Here is a 19,414-nt window from a genome sequence, read left to right as displayed (position 1 = left end):
ACTGAAGGTGCTGTTTAACACACATGAAAAATATGGTGCCCTGGAGTAGGTGAGGCTCCAGTGCCCAAGATCACACACAAAGTAGAAATACACATAGCAAAACACATGTAAGAGGGGGAAAAACGGTTCACTCTTAACAGGTGAGAAAAATAAATCGTAGAAATCCAGCAAAGCTGCATGGGGGACTCAGTAGGTAAGGGAAATCAACCATTTATGAGAATTATCCTTAACAAATGTCCAGCATGTTCACACAGAATGTGATCAAAGGGGCTGTCTTAAAACATTTGTACAGCCAGTTGAAAGGCACTCATTTGATGAATTGTATGTGGTCAGACACTGTAGAACGCTGCAAAGCTAAGAATATGCTGCTGGGTTATTGCCAAACAAGATCAAGTTCAGAGGTATGCAAGTTCCCGTCAGCTCAGGAAGGAACACACCTGCTTTGTTAGTTTATTGTTTAAAGATGCATATATTTGAATTGCTAAACTCTGGCAATTGTAGTTCAGTATTGTGGCAAGCATGCAGTGTTTTTTTGTTTAAGAGGAAAACTGGTACTCGTTGCAGTAAACGTGCCTTCAGAGTAATGTTTTGACAATTTGCTTTACTAAATATTCTGTTCCGTGCATGGTGTTTCTTGTGACTTGGCAAATGTGCCATTTGCTGGAGTTCACTGGCCTTTCGAGCTCAAACTGTGTGTTTTCCCAAACAATCTTAAGTTTCCCAAGAAACCATCAGATTACATCTAGCTTGAAAGGGTTGCGAAGTCCATCACCTGCCACATGGCAGCCTCAGGATGCTGTGAGATCAGGCTAATGAATGGGGAGCATCAGTGATTTTGAGTGTCTCACAAAGTCTTTTCACTGGGTACAGCCTAAGATGGTAAATAGAGGGCAAATAGATGGCATAAAAACATCAGTGGTACTACTGTTAAGTTTAACAAAGTCTTTCAATAAACGCTGATCTCTGTTCTCGAAAAAATACTTTCGTAGCATTGTTTACATATGGACCAAATTCGTAGTGTAGCAGTGACTGTTTAATTCACTTCTTAAGTTCTTTTGTAAAATGTTCTGCCTTTTGTCTGCTCAATGTCAAGTAACGTGCTAACAAAAAAATCCTTTGCTAATAGAAAAAACCCGCCCGTCGAAGGTACGAATCTTATGGAATGTATTCGGATGATGATGCCAACAGTGATGCTTCCAGTGCCTGCTCCGAACGCTCATACAGCTCACGCAATGGCAGCATTCCTACCTACATGCGTCAAACGGAAGATGTGGCAGAAGTTCTCAATCGCTGTGCCAGCTCAAACTGGTCAGAAAGAAAAGAAGGCTTACTTGGACTTCAGAACTTATTAAAAAACCAGAGAACTTTAAGGTAAGACATGAACATTGATTTTAAAATATGAAATGCAAAACAAACTGAGTTCCTGCCTTTGCAGATTTTTTGATTTTTCTACTCATTGTATCGCAAGACAACACATACAGAATAACTCCACCTGTGAATAAAAGTACCCAGGCTATAACAGTGGCCCATCACTTTGAATACATACCTGAATAACTAAAGTAAATAAACAGGATGCACTAGCATGCACTTGCATGATTCAGAGTCCATTAATGTTAGAGAATTGCTACGTTTCTTTTTAAATTTGTACATTTGGGCTATGATCAGTCTGTTTCTCCATGGTTTTTTCATATTAAACAACTGTGACAATGTCACATTACTAGTCCTCTTAAAGGCACCCTAGTTACTGGATGCTATGAATTATTTTCTTTTGCTGCATTCCTTCCATAGACTCCAATGGGGGCACCTTTACTTTTTTCAGACTCCTGTTCTGACGTTTTGGAGGTAAGTAAAGCTTTCTGCTTTACTTCCCTTATCTTGCTCATTCTAATGGGGAAACCGACTATCAATACTGAGAGACTGTGTCTCTTTGTGAATTACTTGTATTCTGCAGCATGGGGTCTGGCATGGATTCACATGCTCATGAATATTCCCAGTTGTCAGGCCGGGAATCCTCGGTAAAAGAAAAAAACTGTTTCGCTTTCACTTACAAACTGTCCTTCTCCTATAAACTAATCACTGAGCTCTGGGTCATACCGCCCCCAGCCAATGACTGCCCTCTACCTAAGCCCCTCCTCTGGCAGTCATCTTCAGATTTGTACCGCACCTTCAAGTGTTGGGAGTCCTCACGTTTTGGCTCTTCGAGCTTTCTGTGTTTTTTTGCGCTTTTTTGGTAGGAAAACTGTTTTTGGTCAATTGAGCTCGTGTGCTCCATCGTTTACCCATCCGATTAACGGGGACCTGTTTTTTGGCAACTTTCATCGCCCCTCAAGGGCAGAAATTGTTGTGTGTTTGTTCGTGGAAGCTTCCAGAATCAGGCCTACACCGCGCAAGATCATGTCGGAGGAGAAGGACGACGGATCTTCCCTTTTCAAGCTGTGCACTAGCTGCGGTTTGCGGAATGTCTTCACGGATGACAAGCTTTCTGAGTGCCTGTATTGTCTGTACCCGACGCATAAGGAATTGTGAGTTCTACCATGGATTCTCCAAGCACACAATGAAGGATCGACCCGTCCGGTTGACGACGTGGCCCAGGGCCTCTACCCCGGGTGGTTCACAGGGGCATGTCCCTTCCGGGTACAGCCAACCTGAGCGGGCTTCTAAGTCCTTTGAGGGCACACCATCTCTGGGGGCCCAAAACAAGGCCAAGCACTACAAGTCCGCTTCGTTCAGGGTCGCAGCGCAAGCGGGTCACTCGACGGTCAGGGCGTAATCGTCTCCATCTGCCTCGATTGCCAGCTCTTCGTCCATGAGAAACTCAGCACACTGGGAAGCTGTGGGAGAAACCTGAGAAGACCGAGTCGGACACGATGTCCAACCTTCCCGTGAAGGCCCAGGAGATCCAGGCCAAGACGTCCTCTTCCATTGAGATGGTTGCGGCCAGAGTGGCTTGTACTCCCAGGCGGGAGGCTTCGGCCAAACCGGTAGAAAGGACTCTGGGGAAAAGGATGCCGGAACTTAGCCCGGGACGGACCCCTCAGGACCCAAACAGGGAGGAGGAGGAGGAGGGGGAGAACTCCAGGGCACAGACATTTCTTCGTCAGACGAGGAGGATATACTTTGCGTCCACACCATCCATGGTGGTGATAAACACGACAATGGGAACGTCGAGCAAACGCCCGCCAGAGGCGGCGAGGTCGACAAGGATGACAACATGGGCTCTGGGCCCAGCCACCCTGTTCCCCCAGGTGCCCCTGAGAGACCTGTCACAGGATATCCTCTCGACCCTCCACACGCTGGTGTCGAAGATTCAGAGGAGGATGCCGACAGCACCACCAGCGGTGACCTGACCCTGTTGCTACTGGGGCTACCACACTCGAAGAAGAGGAGGAAACGCCCTACACCTCCATTCCAACCATTGTTGCCAACCCCCCTTAGGGGGACAGGCGCACCGACAACTAACACAGATGATGATGATGGCAGGATGGGAGATCCTGCGTCACCACTGCTGAGAGCTTCTTCACCGGACATAATGGGATCCTTCCATTCCATGATTCCCCCCGGTGTCAGAGCTTTTCCAACTCACCCCCCTAGGAGGGCTTCCTGTATCAACACCGGGAGGCAAAGAGGAAGACCATCCTACCTGTACCGCTCCTGGACGACGTCTGGGATAAGGGGCAGGCGCTGCTGAGGGACCCAGACTTGAAAAGAAATACTGTGTGCCGGAGTCTGCGCCCAAGTGTTTACGGTCTCAACCATCGACGTACACAGTGGTCTCGGCGGCCGCAAGGAAGAAATCGTCAAACTTGTCTTCTTCATCTACACCCCCGGACAACGAGGGGAAGAAATTGGATTCCATGGGTAGAAAGGATATCTACTCGGCGGCAACAACGGTCAATGTGGCCAACACCCTAGCGAGCGTGGCTCGATACGACCAGGAGCTTTGTGTCAAGGATGGCACTCTGTCAAGAGTGGCACAGGGCACCCAGGGAAGATTTGGGTGGCTGTGCTGAAGTAAGGTGACAGATAAGCACACACAGCAGGAAGCTCAACAAAAACGAAGAGTAGGCAAGTGTAGCAGGAAATAAAAAGGTACAAACAAACTGGATTCCCTCTTGGGGTGTATGCAGAAATGGGAAAGAGTGTTCCACTGACCTTAGGAAACTCAAGCCTTCCGCACAGATTGCTATTACAGGGGCCCACGCTGCCGCTGGAAGTTCGGGCCATGTTAAGAAAAGGGGCGATAGAGGTGGTCCCAAAGTGACTCCAGGGCTCCAGAATTTACTCAAGATACTTTCTCGTAAGAAAGAAGTCTGGGGTCTGGTACATAAAGTTCCAGAAGTTCAGGATGGTAACGCTGCAGCACGTGCTCGGCCAGGAGGGAGACTTTATGTTGTTGTTGGATCTAGGGCAGAGGTCGCCAAACGGTCGATCGCGGGCGACCAGTAGCTCGCCTGAGCCTCTTCAGTCGCCCGTGCTGGAAATACTGAAAAAAATACTTTTTAAAGTTAAATTATTCAATGCTGTGTTTTTGCGGTTATTTTCCTTGATCAGGATCCGAACCCTGGTCGTCCCAATTGCGGGCGGGGAGCTTGGCTGCTGTGCCACATGGAGCAGCTTGCAATTTCCCTGACAGATGTCCGTATCACGTTCTCCTTCTGCAGGCAGCCTGTAGTACCAGAGTTGGCCTTGTGTGCCCCCCCCAACACTGTCTTGCTTAAGCAAGCTGCTCTTGTTTGCCAGAGATGTCAGAGGGGTTGGGGCAGGATCAGGATCATTGTGACCACGCATTGAAAATATCACAGTAGCACTGCTGCTCGCCTGGAAATGTTCAAAATAATATTTTTAAAAATGATGCAATTTCTTTCATGTGGCTTCTTTCCAAACTCCACACTGTACATTTCCACTTTAAATCACTTCCATGACACAGGTACACCCACGTTAAGTACATTAGGCGATTCATAGACACGCTGTACAGTAGAAGCCTACCAGGGTAGCTCAGCAGGTTGACAGACCGATGCTGAGATGTTATATATGCAAAACTAAATGCCGTATCATATCATAAGTTTTTCAAGGTGCGACGAGGCAAAGGAGGGGGAACAGAGAGAAGACAGACAATGATCCTACTAGGCCAGGTGTAATTCAGATCGCGCAAGTGCATGGGAAGGGGGAAGGAGGAAAGTGCAGGGGCGAGGGGAAGGGGACAGTGCAGTACATGGGATAATAAATATCAGTAGCGTCCGGCCGGTGGCAAGTACAAGGGTAGTGCAGACATCAGGTGTCAAGTGCTAGTGGTGGAACTGCAGGGGTACAGAACAGTCCCTAAGTGCAGGGGGTTGCCAGGAAGGCAATGCAGGTGTATGACTGGGGTGGGTGGTTGGGCTTCAGAGCAGGGGGGGGGGTTGCCAGATGACCAGTGCAGTTTCAGTATCGGCCAGGAAGTCGGCAGGGGAGAGGAGGAGAAAAGGCAGAAGCAAAGAGAAAGGTTTTGAGGTGCTTCCGGAACCGGAGATAATTCTCCTCAAGTTTCAGGGAGACAGGGAGGCTGTTCCAGAGGGAGGCCCCAGCCGAGGAAAGAGATCTACTACCAAATCGTTGCTTGGAGAAGCGACTGACCCTGAGGGAGTTGGAGGCGGATGAGCGAAGAGCTCGAGAAGGAAGATATTTTGTAAGAGAGAGCTGAAGGTATTGAGGCCCCAGGTCCCAAAAGGTCTTGTGGACCATACAGAGGGTTTTGAACTTAATCCTCGCAGCCACTGGGAGCCAGTGCAGAGATTTCAGTCCTGGAGAGATACGATCCCTGGGCTTGAAGCCAAGAACAAGACTTGCAGTGCTGTTCTGCATTAGTTGCAGAGGGCGGAGAGTAGAAGCAGACAGATTTAGAAAGAGGCTGTTGCAATAGCCCAGCCTAGAGAAAACCAGAGCTCTGGAGACATTGAGCACCTGGGGGAAGGAGAGGAAAGGAAGAATACCTCTGAGGAGGTGCAGCTGGTAGTGTGACTTCTTAGATATGTCAGAGATGTGAGGAGAGAACGAGAGTGTGGAGTCAAAGATGACCCTGAGGTCACAGGTGGGAGCAGGAGGAGGGCCAAGGGAGGCAAGCCAGAGAGTGACAGGAAAGGAGGGAGCAGGTGTTCCAATGAGGAGAATCTCGGTCTTACTGGCATTAAGGCAAAGATCATTGGCAGCACACCACTCCTTTGGACAGGCAGTCAGATATGAGGGAGGGAGGAGAGGTGGCTGAGGATAGCCTGAAAATGAGCTCAGTGTAGTCCGCATAGCACTGGAATCGTAGAAAAAGTGCTATAAAATGTGTTTGGCCAGGGTATAGGTTGGGCTGGTTGCTTGCTTATTTTCAGGATGGAGGTGGGGATATTTCTGCCCCTGTAGTGAAAATCAAAAGTTGGCACCCATTAACCCCACAGTTTAATTTCCTAAAAACTGCTGTCAACACAACAGAAGCATTTATTTGTGATTAACCAGTTTGACAAGCATATAACATCTTTATAAATATAACCTGTGCTAAAACACAGAGGGGCACACAAATAACAGGGTATGTGTGGTGTCTGACAAAAAACATTTCAACGAAAACTAGTGAACGCAAGCAGCATTTTTCAATTTGGAAATTACTTTTGTTTTTTTATGGAAGTGTGAAATGCGCATTTGTAAAACAATAGTGTGCCTAGCATGTAGAAAGCCTGCATAAAACGTAAAGGAAGGGCACAAAAATGACAGGATATTTGTGTGGTAGTCCAACAAATATCTGTCTTTTTGAGACAGCTACTAATAAATAATAATGCAACAAAGAGGTTTTTGAAGTTCTTAATATAATTGTGAAGACATATGTTATTCCATCTGTTTATAGAGAGGAAATAATTGTGCCAAAAAAATATTGGTAAAAATTCAGAGATTTATAAATATCCCCACCCGGGTATTGGCCGCTAGTAGCTCTCCACTGTTGGCTTCCACTACAAGTAGCTCTAGCTAACGTAAAGGTTGGAGACCCCTGATCTAGAGGAAGCGTACTTCCACGTCCCCATTCACGAAAAGCATTGCAAGTTCCTGCGCTTCATCTTTCAGGGGAAGCATTGCCAGTTTAATGCTCTCCCCTTCGGACTGAAGTCAGCACCGAGAGTCTTCACAAAGTGCCTGGCCCCAGTGGCGGCCCATCTACGACTGCAAGGGATTCATTTGTATCCGTACCTGGACGACTGCCTCATCCAGGCCAAGTCAAGGGACATTGCCATCGATCAGACGACAAAGACCGTCTTACTTCTGATGGACCTCCGGTTCTCTGTGAACTATGCAGAGTCTTGCTTGACTCCATCGCAGGATGCTCTGTTCCTGGGATCCATACTCGATATGGTGTCTTGCCTGGTGTCACCATCGGAGGAGAGGATAGCAGCCATCTTGGGCAGGCTGTTAGCACTTAAGATGGCCACAGTGAGGACCATCAAGTCTCTGCTCAGCATGATGTTATCATGCATATACCTGATTCGGCTCTGCAGATTGCTGATGCGTCCACTCCAGGAGTTCTTCGACACCCATTGGGTCCATGTGTCTGGAGGCTTCCAGGACAGGATCACACTCGACGAGGAGTTCCGTCGAGCGATAAGGTGGTGGGGCGTTCGCTCCAACATCGCTGCCGGCATGAACATCCAGAGACCGCCGTACCAGGAGATGGTCACGACGGACGCTTCCCTGGAGGGTTGGGGAGCCTACACCGGACGTCTTCACGCCAGAGGCCTGTGGCTGCCGGAAGAGAAGACTCTTCACATCAATGTACTGAAACTACAGACTGTGTTTTGGGCCCTCGGCTCATTTCTTCCGTCACTCAAGGGCAAAGTGGTGAGGGTCTTCATGGACAATACCACCACAATGTTTTACATCTGGAAGCGGGGGGGGGGGCGCACCAGATCCCCAGTGCTCTCCAAAGAGGCACAGGACTTGTGGCACTGGGCCGTCGCCCAGGGGATGTTCCTCATTCCATTTCACCTGGCAGGAGTAAAAAAACACACTCGCCGATTCTCTCCGCAGGGTGCTGCTTTCTTGCCACGAGTGGGAGCTTCGGCCGGATCAAGTAGACAAAGTTTTCCTCAAATGGGGCAGTCCCCAGATCGATCAGTTTGCGAGGGAGACGAACTCAAGTGCCGGAGGTTCGCCAGCAGGTTCCTTGAGCCGGGGAGCATGGGGGGATGCATTCTCCTTACCTTGGGAAGCTTGTTTCTTTATGCGTTCCCTCCGTTGCGCTGCTGCTACGAGCCATCAGTCAACTCAGGCGGTGCCGGTGCAGGATGATCCTCGTTGCACTAGCGTGGCTGAGGCAAATCTGGCACCCGGGCCTTCTCACCATGTCAGCGTCCCCTCCAGTGAAGCTGCCAGTGGTTGCAGATCTTCTCGCCAGGGAAGGAGGCGTAATCCTGCACCACGACCCATGATCGCTGAACCTGAAGTCCTGGCTCCTGCAGCATTAGAGTTTGGTGGGTAGGAGCTGCCTGCGGACTGCAGAGACATCCTCGCCAAGGCCAGAGCGTAGTCGACTCTGAAGTGTTACGGACACAAATGTAAGAGTTTTGCGACCTGGTGCCGGTCGCAGAAGATTAACCCTCTGAGGGTCACGGCCCCCCTAGGTCCTTCCGTACTTGTTGTCGTTGGCTAAGTCGGGGCTGGCGCCCGCCTCCATCAAAGTGCGTCTGCGGCTATCTCCCGCTACACCAGATCTCCAGGACGGTCTTCTCTTTAGTGTCATGACCCATAGAACTTGCCCTTTCTGGACCTCTTGGTCCTTATCGCGCCGGGGCTTGTATTCCTTGTTACTCCCAACATGGCCGCAACAAGCGACTTGCCTCACACCAGCTTTCACGTCGCACATAGCACGTCCTATAAATTGGCCACGCCCACGCGGCCCTGCGCATCTCAACGCTATCATTAGGTAGTGACTTGACGTGTATGTGCTGTTCGGCGAATCTTCTATCCGAGATCCTGGTTTCCTTCCTCTATCCTTCTCCCTTTCCCTCTATTCGACTCCTGGAATCCCCATTCTTAGCGACCACTACCTACTTCCCTGGACATCCTGGAACAGCGGCCTTCCTGGAACTCTGAACGTGCTCTGCAGCAGGACGAGACACGAGTGAGTCTATACAAGACCTGATCCGTCCACAAGACCCGATCCGTCCACAAGAGGAATCCTCCTGCGGAACAGAGCAAGAAGCGATCCCAGGTGAGACGGGGGGGAGATTTACGACATTTGAGACGCCAAACAACCGACATTGATACTGCTATGGAGAAAGCAGTCCAGGACCTTATGCGTGGCATGCAAGAGCTCACAACTGAAGTACAGAACTTAAAGGCTGAGAATGCTGCGCTAAAGCAGCTAGTTTTGTCTCGCGACCCGGCTAACAAGGACAGTGTGTTACTTGGTGGAGTGGTGGACAAATATGATGGATCGGCAAAATCCTTACATGGATTCCTGGATTCCTGCTTGGTGCATTTTACCTTTAAGCCCTATTATTTTTCCACTTCTAGGGCGAAGGTGGGCTTCATTATCTCGCACCTCACAGGGAACGTGTTAACCTGGGCTACGCCCTTAGTCAACTCAGGGGATGCCCTCCTGGATGATTATGATGGATTCATTCAGGCACTCAAGACTCTGTTCGACCGCCCAGAACAGGTTTTTAGTGCTCAAGAAAGCTTACTTGATTTCCGACAGGGTACCCAGGATATGCTAACATACGTTACTAGATTCAAACAACTGGTCAAGGAAGCGGATTGGTCCTCTGAAGCAAGTTTCACTCTATTTCGCAGGGGTCTAAACGAGGACATTAAGGATGAATTAGCCCGGGTGGCTCGTCCTAGTTCCTTCCAGGCTCTTATGGATCTAGCTCTGCAGATAGACTTTCGAATCCAGGAAAGAAAGACCAAGACACCTTTTCAAAAGAATTCCCTTGAGACCTCTGTTAAAACTGATTCTGACCCAACCCCTGACACTGATCCGGAACCATGCAAATCGGAGCCTTCCGTGGGCCTATTTCTCCTCAAGAAAGGATGAGAAGAATCCACACAGGCCTGTGCATGTATTGTGCCTCTGATAAACATCTTGTTAGGGAATGCCCTCTAGCCCCTCCACAGCGTTCGGGAAACGCCAGCTCCCGATCCTAGATGGAGCGAGGTGTCGGGAGAGAGATGTTTGCTCCACATCAATTCCATCCTTGAACTCTCCTGGACAAAATATTTTGGTGATACTACAGGCTTTCCTCTCTCCCTCCAAAGACAAGACCTATCCCATTCTGGCCTTGGTGGACTGCGGAGCTATGGGAATTTTCATTGATCAAGACGGGGTTATTAGTCATCATATTCCGTACGAGACACGAAACACCATGCAGCCGGTGGAAGCAATTGACGGAAGACCCCTCTCTTCAGGACCCATAAGCCTGCAGACTAAAGAGATCCAACTTTCCATAAATCATCATCAAGAGTGGATTACATTTGACATCATTAAGTCAGCCCATTACCCCATGGTTTTGGGTATGCCCTGGTTACAAAAGCACAATCCGTATATCAATTGGACAGGAGGATCATTATTCCTGGGCTCAGAGTTCTGTATGTCCCACTGTCTATCCCTGGACCCTTCCTCAATAACTCCTGAAGAACCTCCAAGAGACCAAGAAACACCACTCATGGTTTCCAATATCGTACAAATTCCAGAGTCCTATCAGGACTATGCTGATGTATTTTCTACCGCCATAGTCCAAGCATTACCCCCTCACAGGCCTGAAGACTGTGCCATAGATACAGATCCCTCAGCTGTAATTCCCTTCGGCCGAATGTTCATCCTTTCCGAACCTGAGAAAAAGGCCCTTCGGGAATACCTCGACGCCAATCTTGAAAACGGCACCATAAGACCCTCAATCTCCAGCGGGTGCTTTGTTGTTCTTCGTTCCCAAGAAGGACACCAAGGAACTCAGACCTTGCCTCGACTATCGAGGCTTAATCCAATGCACCCTCAAAGATCGATACCCACTGCCCCTGATTTCGGATATCCTGGAAGCTGTGAGAGGAGCCATCATTTTCATGAAGCTGGATCTCCGAGGTGCCTACCATTTAATTCGAATCCGGGAAGGGGACGAATGGAAGACAGCCTTTAGAACACCCTTTGGTCACTTTGAATACCTAGTCATGCCTTTTGGACTAGCCAATGCTCCCGCAGGCTTTCAGCGTTTCATGGACAGGGTGTTCTCTGATATGTTGTTCCTCTTCGTCATTGTCTATCTGGATGACATATTGATTTTTTCCAAAGATCCTCTAAAACATGAAGAACACGCAAAGGCAGTACTACAACGACTTCGTGAAAACAAACTGTTAGCCAAACCCAAAAAATGCTTGTTCCACGTTACTTCTGTTCACTACCTAGGATTCATCCTTAGCCCAGAAGGAATTGGCATGGACCCTTCGAAGGTAAAGGCCATACTGGCTTGGCCCGCTCCCACTTCTGTGAAACAGGTGCAATCCTTCCTGGGGCTCTCCAACTTCTACCGGAAGTTTATTTCTACCTTTTCCGAGATTGTTCAGCCGTTCGTAGCTCTATCGAAGAAGGACACCCCCTTTATCTGGTCTACATCGCAAGATAAAGCATTCAAACGATTGAAGACAGAGTTCACGCAAGGCCCCCATCCTGACTTTTTGGCAGAAACCTGTGCAGTTCCCTCTGGGACCACTGCAAAAGATTTAGGACTACAGGTGTTTGGCAGTAAACCCACTTGGTAGCAGTCTGTACCACACAGATTCACTTGGTAGCTTTGGCTGAGCAGTCAGACTTACCTCAAGAAGAGCTAGCAGTATACAGAGTATTCACAATAGGTCAAGAGAACACAATAGAACAAGTAAACACTGACCAGGGCTTGGTGTAAAAGAGATATCCTTATTTATTTAAAAACACATCTAGAAAAACACGCAGGCACTAATAGTAAGCAATTCAAAAGCACGGTCACTAAAAGATATACACTCCCTTAAAAGAATATTAGACAAGTCTTAAGTAAAGCCCCACTTATTTTCAGACAGCGGTGAGCGCTTAACGTAGATGGCACTCTAATTATTCGTTTTAAAAGGGGAGAGAAAAGCAGAGAATAAATTGAAATGGGTCCCAACACTTTTTCACGAACACAACAAGAGAGGAAGGCAAAGTAACACCGTGAATTCAGAGTCAGTAGGCCGGATCCGCTTTAAGATGATCAAAACGAAATGTGTCCAAGGTAACACGGTTGCAGTGCACAAGAGTCTTGTAACGGTGCAAAAAGGAGTTGGACCAAGGAAAGGGACCAGTTAGAGGGTCAAGGCGGCCAGCCCAGTCCAGAAGGTTAAGGGGTAATTATTACCTTGTAGCAATCTTTAGAAAGGGAGGCCTGGCGGACACGGTACCTTAAAGTGGTGAGAACACTCCAGTGGGGGCAGTTGTTCAAGGCAGCAGATGCAAGTTTGTGCTTCGTCCGGGGGAATAGAGGATCTCCTCGGGGAGGAAGACAGGAGTCCGTTGCACTGCCAGGAAAGAAACCAGCCACGGAGTTTCTCAGGTACAAGGAGCGGTCCATTGATTTGCGGTCCAGTGGTAAGTGGCTATCCGGCTGCCGGGGTACTTGGCACGGGCAGTTCGACCACAAACCGGTCTGGGGTGCAAAGAAAAGAAGGTAAATTGGTTGTGCCCACCATTCAGGGGAAGAAGCCTCTCCAGCCGGGAGATCTTCTCTGTCGTCGGGAAGTGGTGAGTCGGTTCCGCAGGGCCCCACCGGTGGTGTCGTCGTGGTAGGTCAGCTCAGCTTCTCCCTCGTCGGATTCTCAGGTCCTGTGGCGACTTCTGAAGTTCCAGTCCCCAAAGCCCTGCTTTTATGCAGCATACCACCATTCACTCAGCCTAGCTGTCAATCAAACATGCTAAGTGGTGAGCCGGCCGGCTCACCACTTGGGCCAATCACACAAGAGTGCGACTTGAGTTACCAAGGTAACTCAGTCCAGGGTGCCTAAAACCCCCTCCCACACTCCCTGTGGTACCCAGACAGAGTGGCACCACTTTTGGAGGCTTCTGTGGAGAAGCCCGCCAAAAAGTGGAACAGAGGGCTCGACTTGGGTTGGGGTCACAGAAGAGAACACAAACGCCATTTTAGAATCGAGTCCTGGCAAAAAATACCAACCGGCGAATTAATATTAATTAAATAAACCGGCGGTATGTTCGAGGCTATGAGAATTAAATAATTAAAGTTGGTAGCCTCGAACAACGGGAAAATCCCATAGGGAAATATTCGCTGTCCAATATAAAAAGTAGTTTCCACTGCCACCAGCCAAAACTCGATCAGGGGGGACGGAGATGTGCCCCCTCGACTAACAGACCCCGGGGCAATCGAATTGCCCCGACCAGTACGTCCACAATATGGTTTGTACTGGTTTCTGTTAATAATTTGGGACTAGTAAAGCCAATGGTGACTTTACATGCCCTGGGAGACAGTAGTGAGTCCCAGGGTATGGAGTCTATGGTGGGGTGTCACTATGACACCCCGGTATTACTGCACGGAAGGTGCTGTGTAACACACATAGGAAAAACACATGAGACCCTATGGAGTAAAGGACCCCATAGCCCAGAAAACACATTAACAGTCAAAAGAACACCATAAATCATGTCCAAGAGTGGGAGAAAAAGAGTCTCACTCTTGGCAGGAGAAAAAAACAAACTCCAGAAATCCAGCAAAGCTGCTGGGGGACTCACTAGGTTAGGAAATTAAGCCTAAAGAGAGAATTCTCCCTAACACTGACCCAGCCCGACACAAATCGCCCATTTCTAGTGGAAACGGATGCCTCTAACTACGCCATAGGGGCGGTCTTGAAACAGGAACGTGAGGATGGACTGGAACACACCCCATTGCTTACCTTTCACGAACCCTGACCCCAAGTGAGACTCACTATTCTGTCCTGGAAAAGGAACTCTTGGCCATCCGCCAAGCCTTCACTGAATGGCGACACCTACTTCTGGGTGCTAGATATCCAGTTCAGGTCCACACAGATCGGAATCTCCAAATCCTACAGTCTTTGGAGTGCAGGAACAGTCGTCAGGCCTGTTGGGCCTACTTATTTGCCCAATACCAGTTTCAAATCACTCGCGTTCCAGGATCACAAAACATGATTGCTGACGCCTTATCTCGACGTCCAGACTACGCAGCCACTGAGGACAAGGCCTATCCTAAGATGTTTCCCCAAACTATCTTTGTAGCTCAAGCAATGAACCTCCTGGAAGAAATCGGAGCGCAAACCCAGTCCTCTGACCTCTGGAAGGAAATTTCAAGGAAGAATCCATGGAATCTAAGAGTCAAGGAAGAATATCTATTCAAGGACAATGCACTGGTCATTCCTACACAGGAATTACAACACAAGGTAATAAACCTCTGCCATGATACCCCTCACTCCGGTCATTCATCATGGTATAACTAACACCCTCCGTCTTATACAAAGACAGTTTTGGTGGCCTCAAATGAAGACCGACGTACAACAGTCAAAACAAACATAACAAGAGACCGGCGGGTCTTCTACTGCAACCATCGCTGCCTACAAGACCATGGGAATTTATTGCTACAGACTTCATTGTGGAGTTACCACCTTCCTGAGGGTACACGACCATCATGGTAGCCATAGACTTGTTCACCCATATGGCTCATTTCACACCTTTGTATAAACTACCTTCTTCCTGGAACATATTTTCCGTCTCCATGGACTTCCTTCCAAGATCATATCGGACCGAGGACCTCAATATGTCTCACAATTCTGGAAACATCTCTGTCGTATCCTAGGGATCCAACACGCTCTCATCAGGTTATCACCCACAAACCAACGCAGCCACGGAACGTGTAAATCAAACTTTGGAGCAAATCTTCGTTGTTTTGCCACCAAGGTTCAGGATGACTGGTCTCTCCTCATACCCCTGGCTGAGTTTGCCTACAACAATTCCGATCACTCAGCACTCAAGATCAGCCCTTTCTATTGCAGTCAAGGTTTTCACCCGTTCGTTCTACCTTCTATTCTTCCACATCCCACTCCAGTACCTACTCTCGACTCTTGGATACAGACTCTCATCAACATTCACAAGGAATCCAAGGAACAATTGAAAGAGGCACAAACCCGCACTAAGCTCTATGCGGATTCCAAGAGAAGACCAGCGCCCTCTTATTTTGTTGATCAAGTCTGGTTGTCCTTGAAACTATTACCCCGACATCTACGGCCAAACAAATTGGCTCCTCGGTACTATGGACCATTTTCCATAAAGTACGTCGTCAATCCTGTCTCATTCCGACTCAAGCTACCCGATTCCTGGAAGAAAATACACCCAGTCTTTCACACCTCCCTATTGAAACCTTACATCCAATCCTCCCGAAAATCCTGCAGACCCAGTCCTGTTGTTGTGAATGATCAGCTAGAATATGAAGTGTCCCGAATATGCGATTCCAGGTATAAACGGGGTCGACTTCAATAACTGGTTGAATGGAAAGTATACCCTCCTAGCGAGAGAACCTGGGAACCAGTTTCTAACTTAAATACCCCTCGACTGCTTAGAAGATTCCATCTCATACACCCGGGCAAACCTGGTGGTACAGGTCTTCGGAGGAGGCATGCTGTCATGACCCATAGAACTTGCCTTTTTCTGGACCTCCTAGTCCTTTTCGCGCCGGGTCTTGTATTCCTTGTTACTCCCAACATGGCCGCAACAAGCGACTTGCCTCACACCAGCTTTCACGTCGCACACGGCACGTCCTATAAATTTGCAGCGGCCCCGCGCGTCTCAACACTATCATTAGGTAGTGACTTGACGTGTGTGCGCTGTTCGGCGAATCTTCTATCCAAGATCCTGGTTTCCTTCCTCCTTCCTTCTCCCTTTCCTTCTATTCGACTCCTGGAATCCCCATTCTTAGCGACTGCTACCTACTTCCCTGGACATCCTGGAACAGCGGCTTTCCCGGAACTCTGAACGCGTTCTGCAGCCGGACGAGACTCGAGCGAGTCTATACAAGACTCGATCCGTCCACAAGAGTGTTAGGGAGAATTCTCTGTAAGGCTAATTTCCCAAACCTAGTGAGACCCCCAGCAGCTTTGCTGGATTTTTGGAGTTTATTTTTTCTCTCCTGCTAAGAGTGAGATTCTTTTGCTCCCACTTTTAGACATGATTTGAGGTGTTCCTTTAACTTTCCATGTGTTTTATGGGTTGAGAAATTGAAAGAAAAGACTTTATCTTAAGCTCGACAAGGAAGAATTCTGCACCATAAATATGGAGCCTACTCATTAAAACCGCTGATAGCATTTTTTAGGCAGAAAATAATGGCCATCCAAATATATGGCTCTGAAACCATGCTTAACGCCCCGCAAGATATGTGGACCTGCCTGGAAGGGATAATCTGGAGGAAAATAATGTCCCTCCCTGCAACATACCCAGCCCCACATGTGCGACATAAACTGGCACTGCAGTCTTTGGAAGCAGAGAAGCTCTGGAAATAACTAACTTTATGTAGAAAGACACTCTTAAAAGCACATATACCAGCGTTTGATATTTTATGTGAGAAACAAATAACCACAAAGGCAACAGTGTTGAATTTATGTAAAGATCCTTGGATTAAAATACTGGATCGTGAAGACATCACTGTGGACATGTTAATCAACCGACCACAGAAAGCAAAAATAAAACTGTTATGGAACGACCGGGCACGCACAATCCAACAAAATGCCAATACAAACTTTCAATAACATCTGAAAATGATGTATGCGCCCTAAATCAACTACCAAGGTACCTACAACAGTTTCCGGGACGAGTAATAAGACACTTTCCTGAGATTACGCCTTAACATACTCCCGACCCGGGAAATCTTGACAAAGACTAAACAATTACCAGCATCACTCGCGTACTGTAGATTCTGTCAACTCCAAAACCAAGTGGAGAATCTGTACCACATTATTATGCAATGTACAACCTTGAACGATAAAAGACTCCTGTTGATCGAGTTGATATCAAAACAAAGTTGCCAACTTGAACCAAAACAATGTTGGGCCTTAATCTTGAGTGGAAATGATAAAACACTGGTTTTTATAGTCACTGTACTCTGAGTCATACTGCCCCCAGCCAATGACTGCTTTCTCACTAAGCCCCTCCTCTGGTAGCCATCTTCAGGTTTTTAATGCGCGTTCAAGCATTGGGAGTCCTCGTGTTTTGCTCTGTGGGCTGATCTACTTTTTTCACGCTTTTTCAGTAAAAAGTTTGATTTTTTTCAAACATAGCCCATGTGTCTTTCTCTAGATTCGCCGACAAGCGGAGATCTGTTTGTCAGTGAATTTTAACGCCCCTCAAGTGCAAGAATTGTTGAAATTTCATCAAAGATTCCAGAAGGCCATCTGACCTACTCTGCACACAGAAGGAGGGGAAGCTCCCTTTTCAAGCTCTGCTCCAGCTGCGGACTGTGGAATGTGATTGTAGAGGACAAATACCTCCAGTGCCTCTACTGCCTCCATCCGGATCACAGGAAAGCAGATTGTGAAATCTGCCACGGGTTCTCCAAACGTACCGTGAAGGATAGTCACAGTAGACTGGCGGCATGGCTCATCGCCAATGCCTCTGCCCCGTGCGGCAAGCAGGGGTATGCCTCACCCAGGACCGTCTGGTCCGAAGAGCGGGCTTCTAAGTACTTTGAGGGTGCTCCATCCGTGGGGGCCCAAGACAAGGCCAAGCGCTGCAAGTCCGTTTCCGTCGATGTTGCCGCGCAAGCGGGTCCTGCGATGGGCAGGGCTTGCTCATCCTCACCATCTGCCTCCATCTCCAGCCATCACTCCAGTTCCTCATCGAAGGGAAAATCAGCTAACCCTTCGAAGCTGCGGGAAAAGCTGGAGAAGACTAAGTCGCAGGAGAAGGTAACCGACCTACCCCAGAAGGCCCAGGTGAAGTCGTCAGCAATCTAGTTGGTGGCGGCCGTACCCTCGAAGGCCAAGGGAAATGACCCACTCAAGGTAGCCCCCACAGTGCTCAGAGTATCCCTGCCACCGAGACTGAAGGCATCAGCCAAGCAGTGGAGTGGACACCAGAGAAGAGGATGCCATCCCTGAGCCCGAACCCGGACCTTCAGGATGCAAAAAAGGGGTGGGGCGGAGGCCTCCAATGTACTTCAGTGCACAGATATTTCTTCCTCAGAAGAGGAGGACCAGGCGTCCGTACACATGATCCAGGAGGATGTGGGGGACAATGCCGATGGGGATGACGGCAGACCTGCCAGGGGCCCAGTAAGCCTATCACCCGACCCCTCCAAGGGGATGTATCGCTGGACACCCTTTAGAACCTGCACACCCTGGTGTTGGAGATTCAGAAACGGATGCCGCCGGCCCCGGTGGTCCCGGGCTAACCTCTGGCAAAAGAGGAAGAGGCACCCTATGCCGGTACATCAACCTCGACACGTGCCCACGCCCCGACACACAGGGACACACAGGGACAGACAGGACTGCGGACACGGACGACAACATGACCACAGTGGGCGGTTCGCCGCATCCAAGGGCTTCTCCCCTGGACGAGGTGGGGTTGTTCCATGCCATGGTCGCCAGAGCATCCAAACTCTTCAAATTGACTCCAGAAGAGACGAGGAAGTAAGGTTTTCTATATCAACGGCACAAGGCCAAGAAGAAGACCATCTTGGCGGGGCCTCTCCTGATGAAAAACCTGGCCACGGCCCCAGCCAAGAGGGATTGGCTGGGGAAAAAAATACTGGGTGCCAGAGTCTGCACCGAAGTTCCTACATTCACATCCTTCCCCGGTCTCAGTGGTGTCGGTGGCAGCGAGAAAGAAGTTTTCTAACCCCTCTTCTTCGTCCTCCGTCCCTCCCAGATAGCAAGGGGAAGTAGCTAGATGCCATTGGAAGAAAAGTGCCAATGCCCCTGCAATCCTGGCCAGATACGACGGGGAGCTGTGGTATAAAATGTCCCCACTGCTGAAGTTCCTGCCCGACGAGAAGTCGGTCGAGGCCCTTTCCATCCTCCAGGAGGGGGAGGTGGCATTGGCCCATGCCATCCCGGTGGCCCTAGACGTCGAAGACATGGGGTTCCGGCAGATGTTGAACAGATGGAAAGTATTGCTTTGAGTTTTTTTAATTCTGGGCCAGTCCTTCCACACTGTTTCCTTGTTTGATCCAGTCACCACCTTTTATGATTTTCTCGGTTTCATGTCATTTCCACAAAGTAAGTTACTTTGTGGTAAGTTAGAAATGTATTTGTTAATGGTGGGGCTCCCCCTCACAAATACCCCTTCACTAAAACCCTTATCCCAACTCCTGCTAACCCCCCTGTTTTTATCCCTTGAACCACATATAAATACATTTTGTTGTAAACTGTCGAAGTAATTTCCACAAATTAAATTCCCACA

General features: G+C 48.7%; 1 protein-coding gene across 36 annotated transcripts in view; it reads left to right on the top strand.

Annotated features, from left to right (window-relative positions):
• CLASP2 (cytoplasmic linker associated protein 2) overlaps positions 1-19,414 on the top strand; it is a 2,478,243-nt gene that overhangs the window by 1,625,559 nt on the left and 833,270 nt on the right. For all 36 annotated transcript variants that reach the window (XM_069613152.1, XM_069613157.1, XM_069613154.1 and 33 more), the window contains one exon: positions 1,127-1,371. In XM_069613152.1, the coding sequence (XP_069469253.1) occupies positions 1,127-1,371 (245 nt within the window). The remainder of the gene's footprint in view (positions 1-1,126; positions 1,372-19,414) is intronic.

This window comes from Ambystoma mexicanum, chromosome 5p (genome assembly GCF_040938575.1).
Source record: "Ambystoma mexicanum isolate Mex_15411 chromosome 5p, UKY_AmexF1_1, whole genome shotgun sequence".
NCBI lineage: Eukaryota > Metazoa > Chordata > Amphibia > Caudata > Ambystomatidae > Ambystoma > Ambystoma mexicanum.
The sequence above is the reverse complement of the archived record's forward strand: the minus strand, read 5'-3'. Positions and strand labels throughout refer to the sequence as shown.